The sequence below is a fragment of the Patagioenas fasciata genome, chromosome 8 (genome assembly GCF_037038585.1).
Source record: "Patagioenas fasciata isolate bPatFas1 chromosome 8, bPatFas1.hap1, whole genome shotgun sequence".
In the NCBI taxonomy this organism is placed as follows: domain Eukaryota; kingdom Metazoa; phylum Chordata; class Aves; order Columbiformes; family Columbidae; genus Patagioenas; species Patagioenas fasciata.
Window position 1 is genome coordinate 22,549,618 of NC_092527.1, and position 17,877 is coordinate 22,567,494.

The 17,877-nt window shown below is 44.8% G+C and overlaps 1 protein-coding gene across 7 annotated transcripts in view; it reads left to right on the forward strand.

Annotated features, from left to right (window-relative positions):
* The window catches only part of SEC31B (SEC31 homolog B, COPII coat complex component), a 255,192-nt gene that overhangs the window by 217,375 nt on the left and 19,940 nt on the right, over positions 1-17,877 (forward strand). Inside the window, exons 1-9 of one of the 7 annotated variants that reach the window (XM_071811908.1) lie at positions 2,146-2,265; positions 4,316-6,890; positions 8,392-8,515; positions 10,992-11,187; positions 11,988-12,083; positions 13,160-13,300; positions 13,837-13,979; positions 14,231-14,330; positions 16,131-16,292. In XM_071811908.1, the coding sequence (XP_071668009.1) occupies positions 6,812-6,890; positions 8,392-8,515; positions 10,992-11,187; positions 11,988-12,083; positions 13,160-13,300; positions 13,837-13,979; positions 14,231-14,330; positions 16,131-16,292 (1,041 nt within the window). In that variant the 5' untranslated portion in view covers positions 2,146-2,265; positions 4,316-6,811. Of the gene's footprint in view, positions 1-2,145; positions 2,266-2,316; positions 3,284-3,700; positions 6,891-8,391; positions 8,516-10,991; positions 11,188-11,987; positions 12,084-13,159; positions 13,301-13,836; positions 13,980-14,230; positions 14,331-16,130; positions 16,293-17,877 lie in introns of those variants that run through there. The other 6 variants (XM_065842914.2, XM_065842916.2, XM_071811911.1 and 3 more) reach the window with 6 other exon arrangements.

The window sequence follows — 17,877 nt, forward strand, 5'->3', positions numbered from 1 at the left end:
TGACCTTTGCCATTTTTCTAAACAGGCTAATGCCTGTGGGGCAAAGTTCTGAGTGCAGTCCTAGGACTGCTGCTACTTTATGTACCCTGTGCACAAACATTGCTTGGCTAAGCCTGTTTATGTAGGAGATACTGCCTGTTACCAAGTGGCTTACTGCAGGTGCTGCTTAGAGTTGGACAAGTGTCATCATTTCATGTGAAATGACAGAATCAGACTGGGAAGTATCAGTGCTTCAGAGTCTCGTACAGTGGGGATAACTGTCTGTCTTTACTGGGATTTGGCCTTGGTCTCTTCCTGGTCTAGATGACCTCTTCAGTGCAGCTTGCACAACTGATAGGGAGCACTAGTAAGGCACAGAGACTGTAGACAGCAGTGATAGAAAAAGGCTAGTGAGCTCTGGTCAGACCTGTTCTGTTGTGCTTGCATTTTTGTCCAAGAGCACAGATGCCCAAGCTGCTCCTGTATGGCCTGAGCTAATCAATCAGGGCTGGAGTTCTGTCTGACCCATGAAGCTTGCCTGTCTTTCTGCAAACCATGGGTCTAGGGCCTCCTATAGCTTCAGCAGCAGTTTGCTTGGGAAAGTTACATGTGCAATTTTAGTAACCTCCTAGATTTTTCCAGCTCCACTCTTCTCGTAACATTTTTTCCTCTTGTTGCTGGAGGAGACAGTACCTTGAGCACTGATTTGCAATGAAAGTTTCCTCAGCTCCCCTGTGCTGTGTGTTAGATCCCGCTGTCTGGCTGCAGGATCATGGACAGCTAAAGGCTTGGGCTCCTCTGGGTGCTCCTAGGAATGGGATGCTGTGCCCTGCTCTCAACATACTGTCATGACTCATAGGTTTGTGCTTTAAGAGAAGCAGATATTTGAAGACAGTGATTCATGATTTTTCATTCTATAAAGGTTTTTAAGCCCAGATTCTAAAGGACAGCTTGATCTCTGTGTAGGGGTTTTTATAAGGGTTTATGTTCAAAGGAATTACATGATTGAATGCTGGGACATACAAATACTTGTGTGTAAATAAAACTAACTTCTTTGGAGGTGCTGAGCAATTACTATTCCTTCTGGCTTTTGTAAGCTGTCCTCTTCTACTTACATAAATGCTTACATTTAAGTTATGGACAATGATGTTTTAACCCCAGAAGGCTTTGAGTATTTTTTTTTTTTAGCTATGGAGACCTTGAAACTGAATTGTGTTACAAAGTGGTCAGCAGGAGAAAATGCTCCTTAGGGATCCTTGAGTAAGAACTAGCATTCCACAGCAGCTGTGTGACAGTGCTACATACAATGTTGTGACGGTTGTAAGAATCTTCAAGTAAAAGGAAAACGATCAGGGCAGGAATAGGAACCTTATCTCGATGTGTGTAAAATTACAGCGCAGCAGTTGCAGAGGCGGCTTGGGGCCAGTCCAGCTGACTGTGGTACACGCCTCACGGCTGCCCTGCCCAGGTGTCATATGCTGCCTCCTTGGGCAGCTTCACACCCTGTCTGGATCTAACCAGTAACTTGGTGATGTTTTTCTTCATGGGGAAGGCATAATGGGTTTGGCTGAGAATATAGCTCAGAAACCCTCAAAAATGGGGTTTGTAGCATAGGCAATTTTTTTTTTCAAAATGAGAGGCAGGGGAGGGAGGGAGGTCTGGGCCTTTGTGTGTTGTTTTGTGTTGGTTGGTTTTTTGTTTTTCTGGTAACTCTGATGTTTTTAGGAAAATATATTCCTAAGCCCTGTGCCTTTCCCTGCTGTCTGCCCTCCCAGGATGGCTTGAATTTGTACTGAGGCAAAATTCTGAGGGGTGGCCCTTGTCCTACAGCGTGGATCATTTCAGAGCAGTGGATGGAGCAAATTCCAGTATCTCAAAAAGCAGAAAAGGTGTCAGAGAGCCTCTTGGCTTGGGAGCCCCGCGCGGGGCCCCGGTCGTGGTGCCGCGGTGGAGCCAGAGACACCCCGCACCTTGTCAGCAGGGCCTGTGAGTCCCCCGCACGCTTTCGGGACACACCTGAGGGGCAGAAGCCCGACCCCGCACAGCGACGGGCTCCCGTCCCTGTGCCTGCGGCGGCGCATCCCGCCCCGCGCTGCCCCCCAGTGCGCGCTAAGGCGGCTGTGGCCGCAGCTGCGCAGGCGCGGTGGGGCGGGCAGCGCGCGCTCCTTCCGGCGCCGCGGGGGCGGGGCCGCGGGCGGCACTTCGCGGGCGGGGGCTTTTCGGCTCCCGGCGGCCACCGTCGCGAGGGCTCAGCTGCGGGAGCCGCTTGGGACAGCCAGCGAGCCGGTAAGGGCAGCGCCCGCCTTCCCCTCCCCGCCGCTCCGCCTGGTGCCAGCGGCTGCTGCTGCCCCGGCCCTCAGCCCCGCCATCGCGGACAGGGGCTGGGAGCCGCCCTCGGGCCGGCCCAGCCCCGCCTGCCGCGCCCCCGTCCCGCCGGGCCCCTCGTCACCGTCCCCACCTGCCAAGGCTTTGCTGCCCTGCCTGCCCCGGTGTCGCTGTGCCAGTTCTGTCTGCAGGTCCCGAGGCTCCGTCCCTGCCCCGGCAGCCCCGGAGCTCGCTTCCCCCTTGCCGGGGACAGGTTCCGCAGTGGCAGGCGGTAGCGCCTGGCAGGGCCGGGCTGTTTGACCGGAGCCGTGGAGAGGCCTCTGGCGTAGCCCAGAGCCTGTTTGGTGACTCCCGATGTCAGGAGTTAATGCTTTTTTCTGGGACCTTCCTTTTTCTTCACCGTCACACAGTGTAACGCGGTTGTGCAGAGCAAGCTGGCAGACGCGTGTACGCACTCCCGTCGGTATAGTGCTGCGGCACTCGGCAATGGCTTTGGAAAGTGCTCAGAGCACAAGGAGTTTCTCTGTGTGCCATGGGAGCTGTCACGGAGGAATGTGCTGAGCCCTACCCTGTAACAACCCCGCCTTGCAACCACCAACGATTAGTTGAGATTAGTGCCTGTGCCTTCTGCCCTCATTAATCGGGGTTTATAATAAGCACTCATGAGAACAGCCCGGCTGTGGGGTACTGGGGAGCTGCGAAAAGAGAGCGTCTGCTCAGCGCAAAGGAAAGGGAAGGGACAGGACAAAAATTTGTGGGGTGTGGAGATTGTAGGATGGTGTCTTAACCATTGTGTCATGGCTGAGAGGCCTTTTTGAATTTGTAGGGTGGCTGCTTGTCACCTGGGTGACCTGGGACAAGCCCTCTCTCTTCTGCCCAAGTTTCACCTTTACCTAAGGAGGATCAGACTATCACGTGCAGTATCAGCAAGAACTTTTTGAAGAGGAATGATTGGGTGCCCAGTGGGAGGGCTGAGAAGGTCAGTAGGAGGAGATTTCTGATTGACAGTATTTGGGTGGTGCAAGAGAGAAGGCTTTGCTAGGGTGATGTCAGAGAGGATTATCATGATAGCTTTGAGGGTCGATTAGTTGATACAACACCCACGGTCTTTTACAATGTACTGTAAAGCCACAAGTATTTTGAGTTAGTGTAGGTGAGGAATTTTTGCTTCTGTCAGCATTGTCTGTGTGGTCCATCATGATTTGAGAACATGTACTTTTACTCTTTGCTGTTCAGCTGTGTGCTCTCCATTTTCCAGTGGTGGGGAGCGCTCTGACCCACTGGGTTTTGCTTTGCAGTGTTACCTTTTAAGGACTCTGTGCAGGAAATCACGGCGGGGGAGGCTGCGGGGAAACGCTGCTTCTGCCTTGCGACTCCCCTTGGGGCCGAGGTTCGTTAATACGTTAGATCTGTAATCGGATGTCTGTAGAAGGAGGAGTAGGCGGAAATGTCGTGATTAATTAATTAGAAGTCCTGAGAAAAGCATGAGCTTTTTCAGAAGTCTGAGGTGCCGTTTTGGGAGATGGCAGCAGGTGGCAGCCTCTCCCTAAAAGTTCTGTCGTGGAAGCGTTTACTGCTTGTGTTTTTTTCTCAGGCAGCCACAAGAGGTTGCTAAAGAAGGGCTTTTTCCTGCTTTAAGGACCGTGAGTCTTGACGTGCACAGTGTATAAAAGCACCACTTCTCTAAGAATAAGACTCAAATCAGGCTTCTTTTGTTTGTTTGTTTTTTCTTTTTCCTTCCCTTCCAAACTCAGAGCCCACTGATTTAAGGAGGAGATGCTACTGCAATGGAGCTAAACTGATAGGGGATGCTTAAGAGATGGTGTGATAGTGTGATCTTTTGCCTTTTTATGCATCTCCTGTGGGCCTTCTTGAGTCTGTTGGCCCTACTGCTGCTTGGCCTTGCGGACCAGGAATGCAGTGTACCTATGCAGTACCTGTGATCCAGCACTTCTACAGCTGTTCTGTTGCAACTGAGCCACTGGTGCCTTGTTTACTTTCCTATGTCTAGGTGAGCTACCACAGCCAAGACACTTTATCTTCATGTTCTGTCCTGACTGAAGTCTGTGGAAAGAGAACAGTAATATTGACTTTCTTGTGCAAAATACTCTGTTGACGAGAAAAGCCAAACAATTGGTCAGTACTATTCTGCACATTTTTGTGGTGTGTATTTGTGTGTTAAGTGCGAATTGTGCCAGCCACGCAGTCAGTCCAGCACAGAGGGTGAGAAGTGGGAGCTTGTACCATTCACCTGGCTAAGTTTGTGATGGTTGCACTCTTCATTGTTTCCTTACCAGTTAATTTACTAGAGGGAAGAGGTCTCGTGGCCATTGTCTAATAATGTTTGCAGGGAAGTTGCTCTCTTGAGGCCTGTATATACAGCCAGCTCCTCCAGCTGATGCATTGTAGCTGGAGGAGGAGCAGGTGAGAAAGGGACTGGTGAGGAACACACCAGCTGCCCTGCTCCCCCACGTCAGTGGAGTCAGGCAGTGCCTGGCGCAGTAGGCTGTTGCTAGCAGGTTCACCTTTTCATTCCCCCCTGCTGGTAGAGGAGACCTGAACAGTGTTGCTGGACTAGTATGGGAGACAGATGAGTGGGCACTGGAGCATCTAGGCAGACAGAATGTGATGGAGCTCTAACGACTACCCTGCAAAGGGTGTGCTAGAATATACGAAAGGGAGCTTTAGAGATCTGTTACCGTGATGAGGAGGTGAGCTTTCCACCTGTGTTTCTGGGCTACACAAGTAAATAGTTGCATTTGTTTTATTGTACAAGCATTCTGTTCAGATTCCTCTGGGCCTTAATGTGAGAATATTAATGGGCAGTTTAAGCTTTGGGAGATACTGGTACAGATTTAATACTGAAAAGCATTACATAAATTCTAATCAAACAGCATATTCTGATAGTGCATGGAGGAGAGAGAGGATGCCCATATCTTCTGACTGCTGGTGGAAAGGAAACCGTAAAAAGGGTGTGGAGTTACTAGCCAGGAGGTCCAAGCCCAATAAGTAATGCTGATCAAATTTCCTCTTGTGTGGGTCTCAGGAGGCCATAGCTTTGTATCACAAGATGACAGAATGCTTTTCAAATCTGGGTGGGTTTTTTGGGGGTAGTTTGGCCAGACAGTGAGCTGGCCAGAGCAAGCTGCTTTTGTGAACCTGGTTATGAATATGCATCTGTATGCTGGCCTGAGTAAGGCCAAACTCGGAAGCACTGACACTTGTAGCCCTGCATGTGAAGAGAGGGCCAGGAAATGCAGACTGTGGTTTAACCACCAGCCCGGCTAATACAAACAGTGTCAAGTGACCAGGAGAGGTTAATCACAGCGAGCTGGCAAGCAAGAGTGTTTTGCTGTGCTGCCTGATGACAGTTTTACTTTCTTCAGCATGATATAATCTGAGTGTGTAGTTAGCAGCTCTGATCAGCTAGAGTGAAAAGACTGCACTGCGTCCAAGCTCGGATGGTTTAGGAACTGCTCATGAGAGCAGTTATGACACCACTAGCCTGTGACTGGTATGTCCACACATCACTCACATTGCTGACATGCCTAGAAGGCCTGGGCACAGTCTGGGGTGGAGAGGTGCTGGATGCTTCCTCCTCAGCAAAAATGGGATCCAAGTGGAACAATATTTTGTATTTGTATTCAGTTTTGCAGCCTCCTGGCTGCGTGCTGTTGATGTTTGATTTTCAGTTAACCTGCTACGTTGTTGCCTAGCTTACCTCTGTCCGGTGACGTGGAGAAGTTGTGTTCTTGTGTTTTACAGGTGTCAATTGATCTATCTAGAGTAAATAAAAAGAATTGTTGTCAGAGCTGAGATTGAAACGCGGAAGATACTTCTGGATCACTTCTTATCACCTTCTCCTACCATTTACAACCTTAAGTAGAAAGTCAAACGATTTTTTTTTTTCCTTTTGCATCTGAGAGGAGCGAGAACAAAGTACATTAGCTGAATTGGCACATGATAACATTGCACTTTGTCTTCTATTGCCACATAACTTTTCTGCGTGGAGTTTAGCCTGCCCTGAGATTTCTTCTGCTCCCTTTTTTGCCTGTATTTGTGCTGACATCAGGTTGTCCAGAGAGAGAGAGCAGCTAGTAGTTTGCAAACACATTTGTTCATATTATTTTCTGCGGCTGATTTAAAACAACCTGGACTGAAGAATTGAGCACGTTGTTTAATTTACATCACCTTCCTTTTTCTGAAACTTTCCTACTCTCATGTAATTGGGATATACAAAAAAGAGTGTGCTATACATGAAAGAAAATATAGGATCAGACAGATGGGAATGTGTTTTATTTTCATTAATTCTAGAATACCCTAATTCACTCCAGTAAAACGGTATTCACTGCTTCAAGAAGCAGCAAGTAGCTTCTCTCTATTGAGAGAAATTTGTTCTTGTGATACCTTGGTAAGGGGCATGTTTTGTCACTGGTGCAATTATTTTCATGTTGACTTTATCTGGCTATTTTAACCACTGTGTGGAATTTCTTCTAGAGCCTAGAAAATGAAGTTAAAGGAAATTGAGCGAACAGCTGTCCAGGCATGGAGTCCAGCAAGGAACCACCCCATTTATTTAGCAACAGGTAAAGTTCTTCACAATTTGTTAGCATTAAAGTATGAATCACAGAGAGATTTTATGTAGAGTTGCATTGATTGTAACTTTCAACAATTCCCATCTTAATAGTCTCTGGAAAACTTACAAGCAATATACCGCAAACATTAGAGCCTTTACTTTTTTTTAAAGTGACTGGTAGAAGTTTACTTTTGTGCTCAACCTCAACACCTTAAAGGATAGTGATTTTTCAAAGAGTGAATACACAGCTTTTTAATTACATCTCTCTTCTAACTAAGTCTGTATGAACTCCAGCAGTTGCTTGCTATGAAAAATAAAACAAAATAAGGCTACATACTTGACAAGTTCGTTCTAATTATGTGCATTTATATTCGCGTTTATTTTTGTTGGTCTTCAGACATTATCACATGGCTTCACATCAAATAATAGAAACCTCTTCTCGCTAAAGTTGCGTGTTTTGGTTAACATTTGACTTTCGTTACTTCTGCAAAACCTTAAAGTTGCATTTTGTTGATATTATTCATTATTCACTATTGTTATCGTAATCGTACTTCCTGAGGCACAGTCAGCCTGTTCAGTTTGTTGGCAATAGGAGAGTTTAGTGTCTGTGTGGAACTGACAGCCTGAGTTGTCTGCCCAACCTGAGAACTCAGCTCTGCCATATTGCTTTGATTGGATGGTTGTCAAAAGAAAGAGACAAAAGTTCAGCTGTTGCCTTAAAAGCAACATTACTATTTTTAGGGTAGACAGTCTATTTTGTTTTTCTCTAATAAGGCCAGAGTTTTGGTTGCACCAAAGATTTTGGCTTCAGTCTGCTTTCGATCAGAAACTGCGTAGTTTCATAATTTGTACTGCTTTTTAATAATCTCCTGGGCACTTTCCATGCCATAAGCATCCCACTGGTAACTGGGTGACCATTTGCCTGTCAGTGTCCCATTAGGCAATGTTAAATATATTTTTAGCTTTTATTCTGTAAGTGAGGGCAAAGGAAGGAAGCCACCGCTGTGTGACTGCCAGCTTGTCTCTGGGTCATTGGGGGGTGTTTAGCTGGCTAAGGTTGAAGAACAGCTGTAGGCTAAGTTTAGAACATCTGACCAAGATATCTGATCATGGTTAAGGAACAGTATACAAAAGTGTTTTGGATCATAATGGTAGCTGGGTTTCATGGTGCAACTGCACTTTTTATTTAGATAAGGACTCAATATCAGAAATTCTGGCTACTTGGAAGAGGGTATAAGAATTATACCTAAAGAGAGAAAGCTATTTGTGCAACAGTGACCCTGGTGCCCAGAATTCCTTTCAGTTCTAATTTCTTTCAAAGTCTTTGTCATAATTGTTGGTTCCTTTTTCTGAGGTATTCACACATGTCCTTTTCTTGATCAGGCACATCACCAGGGTTGTGTTGAAGTGTTGCGTTGTGTATGAAGAGCAGGTTTCTAGTGCCTTGGTTTTTTTGTATCTTGTGCTCTTGAAAGAAGTGCCCACTTGTGTTGCCCTTATACTTTTGCTAGGAACATCTGCCCAGCAGCTGGATGCATCCTTCAGTACAAATGCCACCTTGGAAATATTTGAGGTTGACTTCAGGGATCCCTCTCTGGACATGAAGCAGAAAGGAACACTGTCTGCCTCAAACAGGTACTGGAGTCTCATACTGATGTATCAGTTGGTGGAACTGAAAAGGGCTTTTCTGGTACAAGAAAGGAGAGGATAATGTTTTGAAGGTATAAAGTGTGATATTTTGGATCAGTTGACCTCTGTCTTCAAGAATTGAACATTTTCACTGACACAGTATCACAGTATCACAGTATGTTTGGGATTGGAAGGGACCTCAAAAGATCATCTAGTCCAATCCCCCTGCTGGAGCAGGAACGCCTAGGTGAGGTCGCACAGGAATGTGTCCAGGCGGGCTTTGAATGTCTCCAGGGAAGGAGACTCCACAACCTCCCTGGGTAGCCTGTTCCAGTGCTCTGTTACCCTCACTGAGAAGAAGTTCTTTCTCAAATTTAAGTGGAACCTCTTGTGTTCCAGCTTGATCCCATTGCCACTTGTCCTATCATTGTTTGCCACTGAGAAGAGCCTGACTCCATCCTCGTGGCACTCACCCTTTATATATTTATAAACATTAATAAGGTCACCCCTCAGGCTCCTCTTCTCCAAACTAAAGAGCCCCAGCTCCCTCAGCCTTTCTTCATAAGGGAGATGCTCCACTCCCTTAATCATCTTTGTTGCCCTATGCTGGACCCTCTCCAGCAGTTCCCTGTCCTTCTTGAACTGAGGGGCCCAGAACTGGACACAATATTCCAGATGGGGTCTCACCAGGGCGGAGTAGAGGGGAAGGAGGACCTCTCTCGATCTACTGACCACCCCCCTTGTAATACACCCAAGGATGCCATTAGCCTTCCTGGCCACAAGGGCACAGTGCTGGCTCATGGTCATCCTGTTGTCCACCAGGACCCCCAGGTCCCTTTCCCCTACACTGCTCTCTAATAGGTCATGCCCCAACCTATACTGGAACTTGGCATTGTTCCTGCCCAGATGCAGGACTCTACACTTTCCCTTGTTAAATTCCATCAGGTTATCCCCCGCCCAACTCTCCAGCCTGTCCAGGTCCCGCTGGATGGCGGCACAGCCTTCTGGCGTGTCAGCCACTCCTCCCAGCTTAGTGTCATCAGCAAACTTGCCAATAGTACACTCAATTCCCTCGTCTAAATCATTAATGAATATATTGAATAATATTGGCCCCAGTACTGACCCCTGAGGCACTCCACTAGATACTGGCCTCCAACTGGACTCCGCACCATTGACCACCACTCTCTGGCTTCTCTCTTTAAGCCAGTTTGCAACCCACCTCACTACTCTATTGTCTAGACCACACCTCCTCAATTTAGCTGTGAGGATGCTGTGAGGGACTGTGTCAAAGGCTTTACTGAAGTCAAGGTAGACCACATCCACCGCTCTGCCATCATCCATCCACCTTGTTACATTCTCATAAAAGGCTATGAGGTTGGTCAAGCATGACTTACCCTTGGTAAAGCCATGCTGACTGCCCCTAATGACCCTCTTATCCCTGATGTGCCTTGAGATGACACCAAGGATAAGCTGTTCCATTACTTTCCCAGGGACAGAGGTGAGGCTGACCGGTCTACAATTACCCGGGTCCTCCTTCTTGCCCTTTTTTAAAGACTGGAGTGACATTTGCTTTCCTCCAATCCTCGGGCACCTCTCCCGTTTCCCAAGACTTGGCAAAAATGATGGATAGCGGTCTAGCAATGACTTCAGCCAGCTCCCTCAGCACCCGCGGATGCATCCCATCTGGACCCATGGATTTATGGACGTCCAGACTACTTAATTGTTCCCTAACCCAGTCCTCATCGACTAAAGCAAACTCCTCCATTAGCTTACCTCTGTCCAGTGACGTGGAGAAGTTGTGTTCTTGTGTTTTACAGGTGTCAATTGATCTATCTAGAGTAAATAAAAAGAATTGTTGTCAGAGCTGAGATTGAAACACAAATCATGTTGGGTGTGAAAGTACAGAAGTTGGACCATTGGAGAAATCTGAAAGGACTTATATGGTGGTCACTCATTAGTGTTATTCCATATCATGTGAATTAGCTGAGGCTAATGATTTGCAGTAAAGACACTAGAGGCAGCTTCTTGATACAAATTGATTTACTAGGCTTATCAGTGTGGGTGACATTTGCATCCACTGTTAAATACAGCCGTGATTTGTAACTAGCAGGTTTTAAAGGAGATAAATATATTTTTCAGATAACAGCTCTGGAAAGGAAGGCACATAGTCCTCTAATCTAATTTTCTTTATAGCGTAGGTTAAAGGATTTCACCCACCAAATTCCATATAAGGTCCTAAACATTTTAAGAAAAAAAAAAGAGAGAGAGAGACAAGTTTTTCCTTTGCAAGTTCCCTTTAAAAGTCTTTGGAAGGAAACTCTTTCTTTTTGCATGCAGAAGCCACAGTCCTCTTAAAAAGGGAAATGGTGCGGACTGATGGTTATGTTTGATAGATCAGAACGTGGTTTTCAGTAATGCAGAGGGTGTCTTGACTTCCACCAAATATTGAGGCCTACATTAGCTTTATTTTCTTCTTTTTTAGGTTTCATAAGCTGATCTGGGGTAACTTTGGAAGTGGCTCTCCAGAGTCCTCTGGAGTGATCATTGGTGGAGGGGATAATGGTGTCCTGACAATGTACAGCGTGCACCGGATCTTGGCTTCAAAGAGTGAGCCCATAATTGGGCAGACAGAGAAGCATTCAGGTCCTGTGCGAGCTCTTGACTTGAACCCTTTCCAGGTATGTAACATTAAGATTCTTCTAACCAAAGGAAAGTTTACCTCCATGTTAAAAAATATGTTATTCCCTTGTGTATAGAGATTTATAAAAACTGAAGGAACCATTTTTAGCTTGAAAGAGGCACGGTAGTTGTGACACAAGGCTGGTTTGGGTCTTGGATTTGGGATCTGTTCACAGCTTTGCCACTGAATTCCCCTGTGATCTTGATCAAGTCTCTTACTTCTCTGTAAAAACGTGTCTTCTAATGCTGTTACGTTTTAGAGCATTACTTGTCTGAAATCAGAACTACTTTTTTTCATTTGTCATTTGATGTCTAATTCAGTGAGGCTTTAATCACTCTTGAATGGACTGCAGCATAAGCAAGTGATGAACAGAACACAAATTCTCATGGCCACACAAAGGCAAACCGAAAGTTGTCTGCAGACCCTTGTGGAAAGCCCGCATTTTCTCTGAAGAAATGTCTTTGGTGCTGGGATGCAGGGCAAAGGCTCAGCTGGCCAGAGACAGTGGCCTCCATGCCTGTGACAGAGTTTCATGATAAGTAACAGCAGCCACCTGTGCATGTAGCTCCCCAGACAAATTTTAGGCCAGTCTGTACCATGGCAGAGCTCAAGACACAGAGGCTAGAGATGTGCTTGGTTTATAATCCAGTTATATCTTTCTACTTACCAGTGGCTATGAAATGTGGCTCCCATCTGACTTTGGAAGATTTTGGGTATTTTGCTTACATGTATTTTCAAGAAGTCTGTCCTCTTTCCATGTGAGCAGGAAACTCGACTGAGCTTTTCTTTTTTCTACAGAGTAACCTCTTGGCTTCTGGAGCCAATGATTCTGAAATTTTCATCTGGGACTTGAATAACTTCAGTGTGCCTATGACTCCAGGGGCTAAATCACAGGTAAATGAGTTTTCCTCTGGGCAGTACTTCTGCAGTTTTATATCTCAGTAGACAAAGCAAAAAGATGTGAGTGTGTGGAGTCCTGCTGGTCTAGTCAGTCTGTGAAGGGGGGAATGACCTTAATGTCTGTCAGGAGAAAGATGAATCAGAAGTGACTGATCAGCTTCATTCTGGGGAGGTGGAAAATGTTGTAAAGGGAGCGGGGAGGTAGGCCAGCAAGCTCTGGAAGGATGTGCTTTGCATGCATGGATAAGCTCTTTGTGGATTTGAATCAAGTAACTGACCAGTTTATCTTGTGATCCAGCTTGGGCATGTGTGATGGATTAAGAATGCTTATGGGACTTTCTCTGAGGAAAGAATTTATTTCAGGCTTCAGCTGAAGCTTTTCGTATCTTATGAAAGTAATATCCCTAGCAGAACCAGTGAACCATTTAATGTATCTTGGGTATTACTCCCAGATAATGTTTCCTGAGTTTGAAAAGGAAGAGGCTTCTGATGCTCATTATGTTATTCAGGGCAATCAACTCTTGAAACTGGAAAAATCATAGTAAGCTTGCCTAAAAGCAGGCCCAGCTTTTCCTCCAATAAGCCTCCCATTTGTTTTGTTGCCTGTCTCCTGCATTGCAGTAGATACAGTAACAGCAATTAGCCTTGAATGCTTCGTCATTTTGCATCTCACTGCACTCCTGGAATGTTGCACAAGGTCATCTTTCCATTTAAGTTCATCACAGGAGCCGAAGCATCTATATTCTTGCAGTTACCGTTCTCTGTGGACCATTTTATAACACATTTGGCCAATGAAGATTCCAGTACCTACTCCCAAAATGCAAAGGTGCTTTTCCAGGTGACATGTGGCCATCAAATTTGACTGTCCACTGTACTCTCCTACTAAAGGACTTCCCATGCTCCCTAGTCTTTCTGGTCAGTGCTGCTGATGTTTCCAGTTAGTTGATCAGTGACAGAAGAGAGGAATCTATGTTTCATCAAATCCCTTAGTTAAGCCAGTGACAGAACCCTGTGATTATTGTTCTCTCAACATGGGGGTAATGGATGTGTGGCCTTTCCTGTCTTGGCAGCCTCATGAAGATATCAGTGTGGTGTCCTGGAACCGACAGGTGCAGCACATCCTGTCCTCTGCCCACCCCAGCGGCAAGGCTGTGGTTTGGGACCTCAGGAAGAATGAGCCTATCATCAAAGTCAGTGACCACAGCAACAGAGTGAGTGGAGGAACAACTGTGATTCTAACTAGCTTGCAACACGCCATGTGTGACTGCGAAACAGTGGCACACACTCTTGGGATCAAGTGGTTTTATTGTGAGAGCTGTTGGGGCTGGTTCTCTTGGAGCTGTAACATCAAAACACCTCTTCTCTTTTTTTTCGCTAATGTAGTGAAGAAACAAGAGCCCCAGCTGTTTCTAAAATTAGGGCACCCTTGCGTTCATTTTCTGTGTTTGCCGCTCATTTGTGAGAAGTCTCCTTCTTTTTAATCCAAGCTGTCTTCCTAGACAAAGTCAACTGTCAGCTTTGTTTCTGTCAACTTTGAACTAGTCTTTCGACCTCTGTATGGTTAGTGGGTTTTTTTTGCTGGGTAGAGAAGGTAGAAGTACTTGCTTCCCATAGCAAGACATTGCTAGACTTGCTTTATGTCAAGCATTTTAGGTCGGTTAAGTGCAAAATAACATGGCTCTGGGCCATTTGTGCTATTGCCACCTTGCCTTGCTGGATTTTCAGCCTGTGCTATTTTTGTCCCTAGATGCATTGCTCAGGAATGGTCTGGCATCCAGAAGTTGCAACACAGCTAGTCCTTTCCTCTGAGGATGACCGCTTGCCAGTGATCCAAATATGGGATTTACGTTTTGCTACTTCTCCTTTGAGCCAGCTGGAAGGGCACACAAGGTAGGGCCTGCTTGTTGTGTTGCCTTTTCAATGATCTCCATCTTTAAAAGGCAGACATCTGGGAGACTGGACTTAGGAGAACCATGATTTTTTACTAGACCTGCTTTGTTTTACAGTTGAGTCTGGTTGAGGATAGAAATGAGCACTAGCATTTCTGAGCTTAAGTGCTGGTGCATGATGCTTGCTTGGTGACAGGGTGGGAGAGTGGACTGGGTATGATATATGACTGGTTTCTTTCTGACCTATTTCAGGGGAGTTCTCTCTGTCTCCTGGTGCCAGGCTGACCCTGAACTGCTGTTGAGCAGTGCCAAAGACAACCGGATCTTGTGCTGGAACCCAAGTATGGGGGAGGTACATAACCACAACCATAAGTACACGTAATCTGCTTGATACAGAGTTGTGTGCTATGTGTGTGTCCCTCTGTACTCCTGTGGAGTGCCAATGTAATTTTCTCCAGTATATTTTCTGCACTTTTCCTGTCTGGAGTGAATGAGAGTGTTGCCCATATCCTGACTGAAAACAACAGAGGCAGGCAGAGATTTTCTGTGATGTATCTGTGCTCAGAGGTCATGGAGAAAAGAAAGCTTTAACTAAAACTTAGTTTCAGCTAATTATGATTGCTCTTGCTGTGTTCACACATGTAGTGTTCTCTGTGTCCACTTGTTTCTTCTTCTTTCTCCTAGGGTAATAAGTTTTTGGGGGAGAAACTTTAGACAGGATGAACATCGTTTGTTAGGGTCATTGAGAAGAGAACAATGTAATTAAGTACGTGTGTACACTTTATTTATATTACATTGGTGTTACACGTATGTGCTTATCTAGTCATGTATCTCAAAATTACCATCTTTGAAATATTTAGGAGCACCTGAATTAATGTGAATTCTGAACTTTGAACAAAGTTCATGCAGTTGATCTTGATAATGGAGTGGGGAAGGTAGCTCTAACCATACTGAATGAAGTCCAGCTGGGAGTTTCAGGCGGAGTTCATTTCATGGGACCATTTCACTTAGCTGACCACCTTTGCCTTGAAGGCATGGAAAAAAATGAATCCATTTTCATAAAATGCATGAAATGCTGCTGTTGTGGTTTCATGGGATTTCATGCTCGCTCGGTACAGAGTCTAGTGGTTAGAAAAGAGTTGGATTCTGAATTGTTCCTGATGTGTAATTTTTACAGAAGTCTTTTCACTGTGTTTTAGTGGAAAATTTTTAAAAAAACAATTTTAGTGCAGCTGGCTCATCTTTTTGCATGCTGCTGTAGATTTGCAAAGTCCTAGTTCAAGTTATGCATTTCTGCACAACTGTTGTTAGGAGGCTCTACTTGTCTTTGTACCAATGAACAGAAAATTTTCAGATGTGGGGATTGTTGCTTTGTTTTCTTTTTTTTTTTTTCCTCTTTTAACTTAACAGTTCAGATTTTGGTATATGAAAGTGCAAGATTTTATGCCTGAGAAAAGAAAACCAGCTCTTTTTTCCACAGACAAGGAAGCTGTGATTCTCTGTGCTTTGTGCTTGTGAGGCATAAAGGAAATATGTTAATTTTACAAACTGGAGGTTCAAAGTTAAGGTTGTGTTAGTGAGTTGCCCAGCATCCATGAATTGAACTTTGGATTTTTGAGTGCTGGACCAGAAACTACTTGGCTGCAATTATCCTTTGTGGTTATCTGCAGCTCTTACAGTCCCTCTTGTTCTGCTTTTTCCTGTAGGCTTTTATTGTCCTTGTTAAATTTGTTGTTCTAGTCTATTCTTTCTGTTTACATGTTCTTGCTCATGACACCTTGCACTTTGGCTTCCGTTTTTCTGTGTTGTTTTCTGGTGTATCTCCCTTGGTTAACAGCAGGTGTGACAATACTGTAGTACTCTGATACAGTAGTACTTAGAAAGCACAGCAAAACTGACTTGTTTTTTTTGTTGTTGGTTGTTTTCCTACGATCAGAATCCTGTTGTACAGCACTTTTCTGTGGCTTTCTGCTGTTTGGGCTCAATGCACTGTAATTTGATCACAAATGTGTCCTTCAAAAAACAAAAATAAGATACTCATATACAATGGTGAAATAGAAATAAAGTGTGACACAATTGCTATGGGCAAGTAATTTGGGGAAAGCAGGGGACTATTTGTGTTGTGCTTCTACCTCCTCTTTTTCTGTGATAGGTGGTTTACGAGTTACCCATTCGGAGTCAGTGGTGCTTTGATGTCCAGTGGTGTCCCAGGAATCCTTCAGTCTTCTCTGCTGCTACATTCGATGGCTGGATTAACATTTATTCTGTTATGGGTGGCAACTTAGAAGCTCAGCAGAAGACCCAGGCTGACAAGGTAAAGTCCTGTGAACATCTTATAGCTCGACAGATTGGCAGGTACTCATGTCACTGCTGAGAGCATCAGAAGCGCACATGCCACAGGATGACTGAGTGACACAGTCTGTGCTGCTCACCGGGATGTGTAGCTGTAAGGTGTGGAAACCAGAAGCTACCTCTGTGGGGACTTAATATCCACCACGTCCCAAATGGACTACATTGCCTCTTGGCAAAGGTGTCTCAGTATTTCTTGCAAAATTAATTGTAGTGTGTGAAGAGAACCAAGATCAACTGTAGTTTTGATGTTATATGTATTTTATAGTTATTACTACTAGACTGAATGTAAAGCAGCACACCTGTTATAGCAACAAGCTTGTCTTGTCATTAGGTTAAAATTAAATGCATTGATACTAATTAATACAACACATTATTCTTTATTAGTTCAGAAGAGAATATTTATAAGTAGCTTATAAGCACTATTAGCAATTTTCCTCATCAACTGACTATAACTTGGAGCATGTTAGTATTTTGATACTGAAACCCATTACTCAGCCATTAAATAGGTGGGCAAACTCTGAATGGATTAAATGTCAGTACTGTCTAAAATTTTAGCTTTAATCTGGTGTCTAGTCTTTTAATTCCCTCCCTCTCTCCCAGACAACAAATGCCTTACAGTACAGATTTTAAGGGAATACATATGAGCTGGCTAGAGTGTTATTTATATAGTCATTTACAGCTGACTGGGTTCAGGTTCATAGGATTTGCAGGAGACAGAAAATACTTCATCAAGCAGCAACTGTAGAAGATTAATGATTTATTTAACCTATGGAGAATTTTCTTTCTGTGCATTCTTCACATGCACGTGCCACACTTTCACTCTTCAAAACTGGAGGACAGTAGGGCAGAACAACTCCTCGATAAACAGAATAACAAGAAAGAACAAACATAGGAGGAGATAATGACAATTCTGGAGGCGGGGAGTTCATGAACAGGAAGTCTCTTTCCTGTGGGTTCCATGGTATCGGAACAGAAACTTTGTTGAAGACGTGTTTGGTGTTACGGGTACCCTGGTAGTGTGTATTTGTTTTTTGAAGGTTTAGGGTGATTGATCTGTTAGGTATAAGCTGTTCCTTCAGGAAATGGTGTGTCTTTGGAATTGGCTTCCCCTCAAAAGAGACATGTCTTGCCTGTGATTCTTTGGCAACCTTAGCTGGATGAGCCCTGTGTTGCTTCTTATCAGGTATGCAGGTCAGCTGTATTTTGGAGCGATGCCCTATGGTCCAGTCAAACTTGAACGGGGTTATCTTTAGCAAACGACAAATACATGCCAACAATGTTAAAAATTAAGAATGCATGTGAACAGGATTGTATGTATGCTCCATGTCAGAAATCAGATCAGAGGCCACTTTTGACCCTCTCTTGTCTAGGCAAAAAAGTCTGGAGAGATTATTTCACCAGCCTCATCTAAGCTGTAAAAGCTTGAGACAGTCCTTAAAACTAACTCATTTGAAAGACCCCAGCAACAGAAAGGGGGTCAGCATTCCTTTGTGAGCAAAACAAGAAATAAGTTGGATAACTTTTGACCATATGTGGTCACTGTCTTG